This window comes from Caenorhabditis briggsae (genome assembly GCF_000004555.2).
Source record: "Caenorhabditis briggsae complete genome, chrIV, whole genome shotgun sequence".
Taxonomy (NCBI): Eukaryota; Metazoa; Nematoda; class Chromadorea; order Rhabditida; family Rhabditidae; genus Caenorhabditis; species Caenorhabditis briggsae.
In genome coordinates this window covers 16,136,882-16,148,819 of record NC_013487.2, presented here as the reverse complement: position 1 = coordinate 16,148,819, position 11,938 = coordinate 16,136,882, and the positions used below count along the sequence as shown (strand labels likewise).

The following is an 11,938-nucleotide window of genomic DNA, read 5'->3' as shown; positions in this document are numbered from 1 at the left end:
CCATTTTTGTCTCAAAATGAGCAATTTTTGAGCTGAAAATGAGCAATTCTAGGTTCTAGAAATAAGCAATCTTTTCATCCGAAAAGTTTTTTGTTTTTTTTTTGAGCTTAAAATTTAAGGAATTTCAGCTCGAAAATCTCTCAGTTTTGGCGGCTTAAAATCCCTCATTTTGATCGAAAATTGGGCAATTTTAAGTGATTGTTAGCTGAAAAAATAATTCGTCAGTTGTAAGCTCAAAAAGCTGAGCTATTTTAGCCAAAAAATGAGCTATTTTAGGCTGAAAATTCGTCTATTTTCACTCTAACCATCGGTTTTTGAGCTTAAAATGAGCTAATTTTCGATTTTCGGTTCGAAATTCAGCGTCGTTTTTTTTGGCTCAAAATAGCTCATTTTAAGCTCAAAAAGCACCTAATTTTGCGGTTGGAAATTGCTCATTTTTAGCTCCAGAACCAATTTGCTCAAAATAGCCTTTTTTTGAGCTAAAACCTCGTTTTTCTCCGTTTTTAACAAACCTGTCCATGCTTCTGATTATACATTCCCCTATCGTCGTCCATGATGATATCAACGGACGCTCCTTCGGCTTGTCTCGCGAAATCCACCTTATCCAGTGCGAGTTGTCGTTCGGCGACGTGGTCCGCCGACGTGTACGGGACGTAGTGCTTCTCCTGGAATTTAGGTGAAATTTAGGCAATTTATAGGTGATTTAGGCCGGTTTTTAGGCTTTTCCGGGTCATTTTTAGGCTATTTTAAGACTATTCTGGGTCATATTAGGATTAATCAGGCTATTTTGAGCCCTATAAAGGCTATTTTAACGCTTCTAAAGGCTATTTTAAGGCCTCCAAAGGCTATTTTAAGGCACCTAACGGCTATTTTAAGGCCTCTACACGCAATTTTAAGCCATTTTTGCTCATTTTTAGGCTGTTTTAGGTCATTTTTCGGCGATTTTGGACGATTTTAAAGCAATTATAGATCAATTTAGGCTAATGTCGACTATTTTTAGCCCCTTTTTGATCATTTCTAGTTGATTTTAGGACACTTTCGGCCCATTTCTCGGTCGTTTTTGGGATTTTTTAAGCGTACTTTTAGCGCTTTTGACTCCATTTTGGCCCATTTTCAGGTCGTTTTCAACTATTTTCAGACTATTTTAGACCATTTCTGGGTCATTTTAGTTCATTTTAGCCTATTTTCAACCTATTCTCTATCAGTTTAGACCAATTTTGGTCCTTTTTGGGTCTTTTTTAGCACATTTTAGCCCATTTTCGATACGTTTGGACCCAGCTTGGGCAATTTTACGGCCTTTTGAACTATTTTCAAACAATTTCTAGCCAATTTCTAGCCCTTTTTAGCCTATTTTCTATCGTTCTGGACCTTTTTTGAGCCTTTTTGGGTCTTTTTTTGCACATTTCAAGCCTATTACAACCACTTTTAGCCTATTTCTAGCCCTTACCCTCTCAAATCTCATCTGCTCTTGTCGATCAATCTTCTTTCCCTGTCCTCCTCCACTCTTCTTCTTCTTCTTTCCCGGATTCTCCTCCGACGTCTCCGTATGCTTCGTGGCTCCGATTACCGTACCGAACACCGCCTCCAACTCGGTCTCATCCACCACGTCTTCTAGCTTCTCTCCATTATTGATTTTATCGATTTTCTCCGAATTCTCTTCCGCTTCCTTCTGTGCTCTCTCCTCTTTCTGCTTTCGCTTCTCCTCGGTTACTGTAGAGATGCGGGGCTCGTGGGCTTTGCGTTTCGCTTGCATCACGGCCAGCGCTTGCGACTTTTGGGACTTGTTCATCTCGAAGATTGTCTGCACATTTTTGGAGGTTTTAGAGCTATTTTAGGGGCTAGAATTTCAAATTTTTGAAGTCAAAATTTGGCGATTTTGGGCTCAAAATTGAAAGTCTTAAGCTTGAAATTTGGAATTTTCAGAGCCAAAAATTGGCATTTTTAGAGTCAAAACTTGGGATTTTTGGAGCCAAAATGGACAATTTCTCAGTCGAAATTTGAGAATTTTTGAGTCAAAAATGCCAATTTTAGAGTCGAAAATCGGGATTTTCGGAGCCAAAATTGACATTTTTAGAATCGAAAAATGCGATTTCTGAAGCTAAAAACGACACTTTTAGACCCAAAATCAGCCATTTTCGCTACCAAAATGGACAACTTCAGAGTCGAAAATCGGGATTTTTGAAGTCAAAATTGGTAATTTTAGTATCATAATTGACTGTTTTTGAGAACTGAAATTTGGAATTTTCAGAGTCAAAATTGGCAATTTTAGAGTCAAAACTTGGGATTTTTGGAGCCAAAATGGACAATTTCTCAGTTGAAATTTGAGAATTTTAGAGTCAAAAATGACAATTTAAGAGTTAAAATTGATAATTTCAGAGTCAAAATATGGTATTTTGAAGCTAAAAACGACACTTTTGAACCCAAAATCAGCCATTTTCGCTGCCAAAATGGACAATTTCCGCCTCTAAATTTGGTAATTTTACAGTCAAAATTAACACTTTGTAAACGGAAACTTGAGAATTTTTGGAGTCAAAATTGACTATTTTAGAGTCAAAATTTGGGATTTTTAGGGTCAAAATTGAATATTTTAGAGTCGAAAATCGGGATTTTTGAAGTCGAAATTGGTTATTTTAGTATCTTAATTGACTATTTTTGAGAACTGAAATTTGGAATTTTAGAGTCAAAATTTGGCATTTTTAGAGCCAAAATTGCCAACTTTTGGCTCGAAATTTGGAATTTTTCAGCACAAAATAGTGATCTCCAAGGTCCGAATTTCAGTTTTTAGAGATAATTTTCTGGGTATTCAGACCTAAAATTAGGGGATTTCGAATCCGAAATTGTCAAATTTCGGGTCGAAATTTGAACGAGTTAGAGTCAAATTTCGCTAATCTAAAGGTTGAATTTTAGGTCAATGTTGGAGCAAAAGTTGCCAATTTTTCGACAAAAAACTTGCAAATTTTAGAGTCAAGTTTTCAGATTTTTAAAGCTGAAATTGACATTTTCAGAATCAAAAATTGGGATTTTTGCAACTAAAATTGACGATTTTGGGCTTGAAATTCGAGATTGTAGACTCGAAATTTGGGATTTTCAGCCCCCCATTTTGGGATTTTCAGCCCAGAAGAACACTTACATTTCGACTCTTATACGCCGAAATTCGATTCAGAATGTCGTTGGACTGCTTGTCACCGTCGGCTTTCAAGAATGGGTGTGGAGCACATTCCACAGAGTCGGTGCTGAAAAAATTGGGGTTTTCGGTGATTTTGAGGTCATTTTCAGCCGTCTTTCAACCAAAAAATCGATTTTCTAGAGATGAAAAATGGGGAAGAAAAGCTGAAAAAGCCAGTTTTGGTCATTTTCAGTGATTTTAGACCCATTTTCAGCCATTCTCAACAGATTTTCAGTTCTAATTACCGAATATCCTGTTTGACACGTCTAGCGGACTCGGCTGACGGTGGTTGCCGGGTCCTGGTGTACTTCATCATGGCGTTGGTGGCCTTCTGACGCAGATCAATCTGAAAATAGCGGAAATTCTCAATTCTAGAAGCTTCTAGATCACCATTTCTTCGTTATTATCATGAATCGAGTTGAAGAACTCGGTTTCCAGGCTGACAATACTGTCTGGCACACGTCCGATCAGCGTTTCGTCTTCTGGAAGGGGATTTAAAGATGAGCAATCGATTTTAGAGCATTTTTAGCCTATTTGAGGTTAATTTTTGAGATTTTTAGAGCAAAAATTGGTCATTTATGAGGATGTTTGGCGTTTTTGAGGAACATTTTAGACTAATTTTGCCATTTTTAAAGGTATTGGGAGTCAAAATAGGCCATTTTTAGCGTCATAATGACCTTTTGTCAGGCATTTTTGATCCATTTTAACCTATATCTCTCACCTTTATACTCAGATCCATCTGTGGCAAACTTAATGGGCTTTCCCAGGAACATGAACAGGTCCGTGAGATACGGTAGCTCGTCATTAGCAATCAGTGAGATTGCCGTTCCAGAACGACCGGCACGAGCGACACGACCGACACGATGGACGTAGAGTTTGGCTTTCGACGGGAAGTGCAAATTGATCACCTGGAAAACATAAAAGTACGTTTTCGACTCTTCAAACCCATTTTTATGCGTTCAGATATGCTTAAATCGCTTTAAAACATTTAAAAACCCCTAGAAGACACAAAAAATCAACAAAAATCAAAATTTGGTTTTCTAGGCCACCATGTGGAAAGTTCGGCCATGAGCCGAATTCTATGATTTTAGGGTTAATTTTATCATTTCTAGTGTGGACTTTTGATTTAGAAAAATAAAATAACGTTTTCTTCTCAAAAAACGTCTATAAAATCGAGTTTTTAGAGAATTTGGGTTTCTAGGCCAGCACTCCCTTTTGGACTATTTCGGCCTATTTTGGACCGTTTTCAATCATTCAAACCCAATTTCGTGCTTCCAGACATGCCTTAATCGCTCTAAAACAGTGAAAAACCCCTAGAAAACCCAAAAAATGAGCAAAAATCGAGAATTGGGTTTTCTAGGCCACCATGGGAAAAGTTCGGTCATGACCCGAATTCTACGGTTTTAGAGCGAATTTCCTAGTTCTAGAGTGGATTTTCGAGCTAGAAACGTTGAAAATGTCCGTTTTTTCTAAAAACCAGCTCAGAAACTCAAGTTTTCAAAGAATTTGGGTTTCTAGGCCACCACTCCTTTTTGGTCTATTTCGGCAGATTTTGAGCCGTTTTCGGCCATTCAAAACCATTTTTGTGTTTTCAAACATGTCTAAATGGCTTTAAAACACTGAAAAACCCCTAGAAAGCCCAAAAAATCGGCAAAACCCGGAATTTGGTTTTCTAGGCCACCATGTGAAAAACTCGGCCATGAGCCGAATTCTATGATTTTAGGGGAAATCAGGGCTGTCCAAAACGGCGGCCGGGCCTCGGCCGGCCTCGAAAAAGCCTCGGCCGAAGAAAAAAGGCCTCGGCGCGCTCCATTGAGAAAAAGCCTCGCGAGGCCGGCCTCGCAAATGTGACTACGGTCAGCAGGTCGCATATTTTACGACAAGTTGCGTTTTTTTTTTAATTTTTTGTTTTTTCTCGCTCTTTTTCAGCAAATCACGCATTTTTCGAGAGTTTTCTCGATTTTTCCATCGATCTGTGGCGACATGAACATTTCGAACGCCAGTGATGGTCGGCTTAAGCCGATTTATTCATTTTTTGTAACCGTTATTCAATTTCAGACACAATTCAGATGCCTCAATCTCACTTTCCTTCAACGTACTCTGGGCGGATCAAGCGCCCCAAAAAGCAGTTCGCTTCATCAAGAACAGCAGCAATACGAGAGAGACACCAGAAGTATGCCTGCATCGAAATTTTGGCCTCTGGCAAAAAGCTCCTATCCAATTTTGCACGAAATCGCCCGAAAAGTTCATGCGATTCAAGCTTCGGAAGCAGATGTAGAAAGATCTTTTTCAATCATAAAAAACTCGTACACACCAAATCGTCAGAGCCTGGACTTAAAAATGCTGGAAAAGTTGATGATTCTCAAAGAAAAAGATCGATTCGACACAGGCGAGACTTGAAGATTTTGATGCATGAACACAAGCTTTTTTTGTTAATTTTCTTGAATTTGTTGTCATTTTCTCTCCCCTGTTATCTCAGTGTTGAATAAAAGATTTCTTGACTTCCTCCTTTTTTTAAATGCTCTAAATATCGAAAAATCGAGAAAACTCTCAAAAAATGCGTGATTTGCTGAAAAAGAGCGAGAAAAAACAAAAAATTAAAAAAAAAGCGCAACTTGCGAGGCTTTTTCTCAATGAAGCGAACTTGCGACGGCCTCGGCCGCACAAAATTGCGCGAGGCCTTCGGCCGGCCGCGGCCGGCCTCTTGGACAGCCCTGGGGGAAATTTAATGGTTCTAGGCGTAGATTTTTGAGCTAGATTTCATAAAAATAGTCATTTCATCTGAAAAACCACAGAAAAGCCACCTTGGTCCATTTGGGGCTATTTTGGACCGTTTTTCGTGATTTTTGGCGCTGAAAATTGCAAAAATTACCGTATCCAACAATGGAATATCCACACCACGAGCCGCAACATCCGTAACTACCAGAATATTGTTCTGTTTCTCGTGGAACTTTTGAATATTCTGTTTTCGCGCCGTCGCATCCAACTGAGAGTAGACGAATGAGCAATCGATGCCAGCACGATGTAGAATTCCGACGACGTACTCGACGTGCTTCATTGTCGCACAGAACACCACCGTTTGTTTGTTCTCACGGTCCATGCGTCTGGAAAAAAATCGAAAAATTCAGATTTTTCAAAATTTCCGAATTTCCAGAATTTTTGGAAAATTTTCAGAATTTCGAAAATTCAAAAACATTGAGAATTTCAGACTTAGAAACTTCAGGAGCTCAAAATTTTCAGAATTTCCAAAAATCTCAAAATTTCAGAAAATTTTATGATTTTCAGAATTTGATGATTTCAAACTTATTTTTTTTCAAATTTTAAGATTTTCAGAAATTTCGGATTTGCAGGATTTTACAAATGTCAGAATTTCCAAAAATTGGGATTTTTAGAATTTTCAGAAATTAGAGAATTTTCATATTTTCAGATTTTCAGAAATTACAGGATTTCAGAATTTCAAATTTTGTGATTTTCAGACGTTCAGAAGTTTCAGAACTACAGAACTTCAGTCTAAAAATTTTAGATTCCAAAATTACAGATTTTGGGATTTTCAGATTTTCAGAATTCCAGGAAAAAAAGGAAATTCCAGAACTTTTCAAAAATTCCAGAACTCTTTTCAGAAATTCCAGAACTTTCTGATTTCTTTAATTTCAGTATGAAAATTTCAAATTCCAGAAATTTCGGATTTTCAGGATTTCACAAATTTCTATGAACCGAAAATCTTAGAATATCAAAATTTCCGGGTTTTTTCTTTTTTTTCCCAAATTTTAAGATTTTCAGAACGTTTCGAAATTTTCAGATTTTCGGAATTTTCCAAATTCTCAGAATTTCAAAATTTGGGATTTTCTGACTTTAAGAATTTTCAGGTTTTTTGATTTTTACATTCCGAAATCTAAATAAATTCAGAATTTCAAATTTTCATATTTTCAGATTTTCAGAAATTACAGGATTTCAGAATTTCAAATTTTGTGATTTTCAGACGTTCAGAAGTTTCAGAACTACAGAACTTCAGTCTAAAAATTTTAGATTCCAAAATTACAGATTTTGGGATTTTCACAAATTTCGGATTTTCAGGATTTTCAGAATTTCAAAACTTGGGATTTTCAAGATTTTCAGAATTTCATATATTCAGATTTTCGGATTTCCGGAGATTTCCGACTTTCAGAATTCAAAATTTTGGAATTTTCAGACCTTCAGAATTTTCTGAATTCCAGAATTCCAAAATTTTTAGATATCTGAAAAATTTCAGAATTCCAAAGTTCTCATTTTTAGATTTTTAGGATTTTCAGATAAACTTCAGATTTTCAAAAAATTTCAAACATTTCAGAATTTTAGTTATCTTAAAATTTAAGATTTTCAGATATTCGAAATGTTCAGAATATAGAGAAATTTCAGATTTTCATAATGAAATTTTTTTTTAATTTTCGGATTTTCGAAAATTTCAGACTTTCAGAATTTCAAATTTTGGGATTTTCAGATTTTTCAGATTTTTTAAAATTTCAGATTTCATAAATTTCAGATTTTCAGAAATTTCGGATTCTCAGGATTTCAAAAATTTTAGTATTTTCCAAAATTTCCGAATCTTGAGGTATTCAGAATTTTAGAATTTCAAAAATTTCACAATTTTCAGGTTTTCAAATTTTCAGAATTTTCAGCTTTCTTTAGTTTCAGTATGAAAATTCAAAGTTCCAAAAAATTAGAATTTTCAAAAATTTTTGTAAAAATTTGTAAAAATTTCCGATTTTCAGAAATTAGAGAATTTTCAGATTTTCAGATTATCGAGATTTTCAGTTACCTGCACAAATGGAGCAACGCGAGAGCTTCTCATCGGGACGACACATGCAGAATACCATTGATAGCTTATCACTGACCTTCTCATCAACGTCTAGGCGTACTGAAAATGTTTAAATTGGCTGGAAATTTTCTGGAAATGGCTAAAAACGAATCTGGCCGAGTTTTGGGATTTCTAGGCCACCTAGGGTTTTCTAGGTCGTTTTTAATGTAAAAATCGTTCTGAACCTCGAAAAAATGGCTTAAAATTCATTTCTGACTCCGAAAATCGGCCAAAAATCGCCAAAAATCATGCTGGCCGAGTTTTTGGGGGTTTTCTAGGCCATATTGGACGAAAATTAAAATTTAATGGCTTAAAAAACAGCTAAAAATCTGATTTTTTCTGGAATTTTCACTAGAATTTCAATTCTTACCCAACATTGGGTCCGTCAATCCGGCTTTCGCGAAATCCACCAGCATTTTTGGCAGTGTAGCAGAGAAGAGCAGGGTTTGACGAGATTCGGGGATGCGTTTCAGGGTTTCCTGGAAGAATAGGTTGACTTTAATCGGGTGGCCTAGATAACCAAGTTTCAACTGATAATCCCTCAAAAAATCATTAAAAACGACCGAAAATGAGCCCAGATACACTGAAAATGGTCTCTGGTGGCCTAGAAACCCAAATTACCCCCAAAAAACCTCGATTTTTCGCATTTTTTCGAGCAACTAGGGGTTCTAGAGTGTTTTAAAGCGATTCTAGCGGTTAAAAATACCCAGAAACCACAAAAAATAACCCAAAATAGGCCGAAATCGACCAAAAAGGTGTGGTGGCCTAGAAACCCAAATTCTCAGAAAACTAGTCCTTTGAGATGTTTTCAAAAGAGAAAACGAGTATTTCAATGGTTTGTAGCTCAAAAATCCACCCAAAAACCCTTAAAATTCGAGAATTGGAGTCATGGCCGAACTTTTCACATGGTGGCCTAGAAAACCAAATTTTGATTTTTGCCATTTTTTGTACTTTCTAGTGGTAATTAAGTGTTTTAAACCGATTTAGACATGTCTGGAAGTTCGAAAATCGCTCTGAATGGTCGAAAATCGACTTTTCCCTAAGTGGCCTAGCAGAAAGAGCCTGGTGGCCTAGAAAACCCCAGAACCTAGGCCATGTGACACATCAATTTGAAGCCCTTGAAATGACGAATTCAAAAATGTTCTTAAAAGTCCTAAATCCCGATTTTTAGACAAGTTAAGGCTATTTTTCAAAAAATTTCGAAAATCAAAATTTCAAAATTTCAAATTTGGCGCCAAAAAACCTACAGTAAGCTGATCCTGGAATCCCATTTCGAACAGACGATCGGCTTCGTCAAAAACGACGTATTGAACGAATTGAAGGCGTAAATCCATTTCGACGATGACGTGCAGAAGGCGTCCGGGGGTGGCGAGAAGGCTGAAAATTGGGATTTTTGCAAATTTTAAGCTGAGCAATTCGGCTAAAATGAGCATTTTCAGCCAATTTTTCGGGTTTTTAGGGTCAAAAATGGTCGATTTTCAGTGTTTTGAGCCAAAAATGTCAAAAAAATTTCAGAAATTTGGACTTTTTAAGCTGAGCAATCCTGGTTTTTTGGCTGAAAATGAGTATTTTTCGCCGATTTTAAGAGTTTTTGGGGTCAAAAATTCGATTTTAAAGCGTTTTTTGGGCTGAAAATGATCGATTTCCAGTCCAAAATCACTCACATATCGGGATTTTCGTGAATCGTGGAGAACTGATCCTCCAGGACGTCTCCTCCCACCAGACATGCGCAACGGAGCCCAGTGAAGCGGCCGAGCTGAAAAAAATTAGCTGAAAATGCTCTGAAATGAGCGATTTTAGGTGTTTTTAGGGCAAAAATGAGCTAAAAATGGTCAAAATTGGCTGAAAACGCTTGGTGGCCGAGTTTCAAGGATTTCTAGGCCATCAGACGCATTACTGGGGCTGCTAGTCAAAAAATGTGCTAAAAAACGCTCTAAAATCGCAATTTTCGATTCTGGCCGAGTTTTTACGGGATTTCTAGGCCACCAGAGTCATTTTTCGTGTTTTAGGGCAGAAATGAGCTGAAAACGGGTGAAAACGCTCAGAGGAGAGTCATTTCTAGGTTCCCAGCTCAAAAATTCACCCTAGAACTTCTAAATCCAAGAATTGGAGTCATGACCGAACTTTTCACATGGTGGCCTAGAAAACCAAATTTCGATTTACGCTGATTTTCTGTGCTTTCTCGGGGTTTTCGAGTGTTTCAAAGCGATTTAGACATGTCTGGAAGCACGAAAAGCAGTTTGAATGGCTGAAAATGAACTTTTTTATTTGGTGGCCTAGCTTAATGGTGGCCTAGAAACCCAAATTTCATGAAAATCCCGATTTTCCGAAACTTTTTTCAGTGAAAATGATCATTTTTATGATTTCCAGCTCAAAAAAGCACCCTAGAACCTTTAAAATCCAAATTCTAGAGTCATGGCCGAACTTTTCCTATGGTGGCCTAGAAAACCAAATTTCGATGTTCGCTGATTTTTTGTGCTTTCTAGGGGTTTTTGAGTGTTTCAAATCGATTTAGACATGTCTGGAAGCCAGGAAATCGCTCTAAAAGGCTGAAAATGCTATATTTCCTACCTCTTTCACGACTTTAAACGTCTGTAGAGCCAATTCTCTCGTTGGCGACACCATTAGAGCGCGAATGCCTTTCGTATCCCTTCCTTTCAGTTTTTGAAGCATCGGAATCACGAAAGCCGCGGTTTTGCCGGATCCAGTACGCGACATGGCCACTACGTCTTTGCCGTCCATAATGCATGGAATCGTTTTTCGCTGAAAATATCAATTTTAGAGGGTTTTTGATGGGAAAATGAGCTTTTTGAGGTGTTTTTGGGCTAGAAAATGGGTTTTTTTTAATTTTGAAAAAAAAATTTGTTTTTGGAATTTTACAAGTTTTCAAAAAAACGAAAATCGCCGAAATCTCCACACTTTTTGGGGTGTTTTCGCATGAAAAATCAGAATTTTTAGCTATTTTTACCCCTAAATTAGGAAAAAACTTTAAAAAAAATTTTTCGAAAAAATTTGAATTTTTCGATTGTTGCCAATTTTCAGCATTTTAGAATTGAAATTCCTCTGAAAAACTGCATTTTTGGGGTTTCAGGGGGTTTTTGAAGGGTTTGTAACAGGAAAATTGAGCTTTTTGGAGTACTTTTAGTCTAGAAAAAGGGCAAAAAAGTATTTTTGAAAAAAAATTGAAACTTTCGATTTTTGCCAATTTTCATCATTTTAGCATTAAATTTCGCTGAAAAATTGCATTTTTGGGATCTTGAAGAGGTTAAGGAAGGTTTTTGATAAGAAAATTGAGCTTTTTAGAATATTTTTAGGCTGGAAAATGGGTTTTTTTGAAAATTTGAAAAAACATTATTTTTTTCAAATTTCAGATTTTTGTCGATTTTCAGCATTTTCAGCTTGAATTTTCAAAACTTTAGTTAATTTAAAACGTTATTTTCATCAATTTTCACCCCAAATTCGCCTAATTTTCATGATTTTTCGCAATTATCGATTTTTCTTTACCTGAATCGGCGTCGGCTGATTGAAACCCTTCTTTTCAATGGCTTTAAAAATTGTGTGATCCAAACCAAGCTGCTGCCATCCTCCCGCCTTTTTGTGCTTTCGATTTTGACTCTGTTGCAGCTGCTTGAAGTCTTCCTCGTCGTCAGACGCCATTCTTACCCTGAAACATGGATTTTTCGGGAAAACATCGAAAAATTCAAATCAAAACATCGAAAAATTCAAATTTCCGGCTTTTTTTCAATCATATTAGCCAAGAAAAACCAAAAAAATCCGTTGAAAATTGGCTGAAATCGGCTAAAAATAAAAAAATTCGCATTTCTCTGCGCGTCGAATCTAGCGCATTGTCCGGAATTCGTCCTCTGCGTACAATGCGCATCTGGGTCGTCGTTGACCGTATACCTTGTGTAAATAAATCATTTTTCAGGTTTTTTAAA

At 36.8% G+C, this 11,938-nt stretch overlaps 2 protein-coding genes across 2 annotated transcripts in view; one reads left to right on the top strand and one right to left on the bottom strand.

Moving 5' to 3' along the window:
- Window positions 1-11,657, bottom strand: part of CBG13909 — a gene marked incomplete at both ends in the record, with an annotated part of 14,561 nt that extends 2,904 nt beyond the window's left edge. Inside the window, 14 exons of the mRNA XM_045236313.1 lie at window positions 513-665; window positions 1,448-1,801; window positions 3,131-3,233; window positions 3,412-3,512; window positions 3,557-3,648; window positions 3,888-4,074; window positions 6,039-6,270; window positions 6,950-6,986; window positions 7,962-8,060; window positions 8,371-8,479; window positions 9,248-9,377; window positions 9,665-9,756; window positions 10,572-10,763; window positions 11,505-11,657. Of these exons, the coding sequence (XP_045095301.1) occupies window positions 513-665; window positions 1,448-1,801; window positions 3,131-3,233; window positions 3,412-3,512; window positions 3,557-3,648; window positions 3,888-4,074; window positions 6,039-6,270; window positions 6,950-6,986; window positions 7,962-8,060; window positions 8,371-8,479; window positions 9,248-9,377; window positions 9,665-9,756; window positions 10,572-10,763; window positions 11,505-11,657 (2,034 nt within the window). The remainder of the gene's footprint in view (window positions 1-512; window positions 666-1,447; window positions 1,802-3,130; window positions 3,234-3,411; window positions 3,513-3,556; window positions 3,649-3,887; window positions 4,075-6,038; window positions 6,271-6,949; window positions 6,987-7,961; window positions 8,061-8,370; window positions 8,480-9,247; window positions 9,378-9,664; window positions 9,757-10,571; window positions 10,764-11,504) is intronic.
- Window positions 4,960-5,566, top strand: CBG13910 (the record flags this gene model as incomplete). The annotated part of the gene is made up of 2 exons (XM_002634759.1): window positions 4,960-5,049; window positions 5,096-5,566. Coding segments are annotated over 2 exons (561 nt in total), but the record flags the coding sequence as incomplete, so codon positions are not given.
- Window positions 11,658-11,938: the final 281 nt, after the last annotated feature.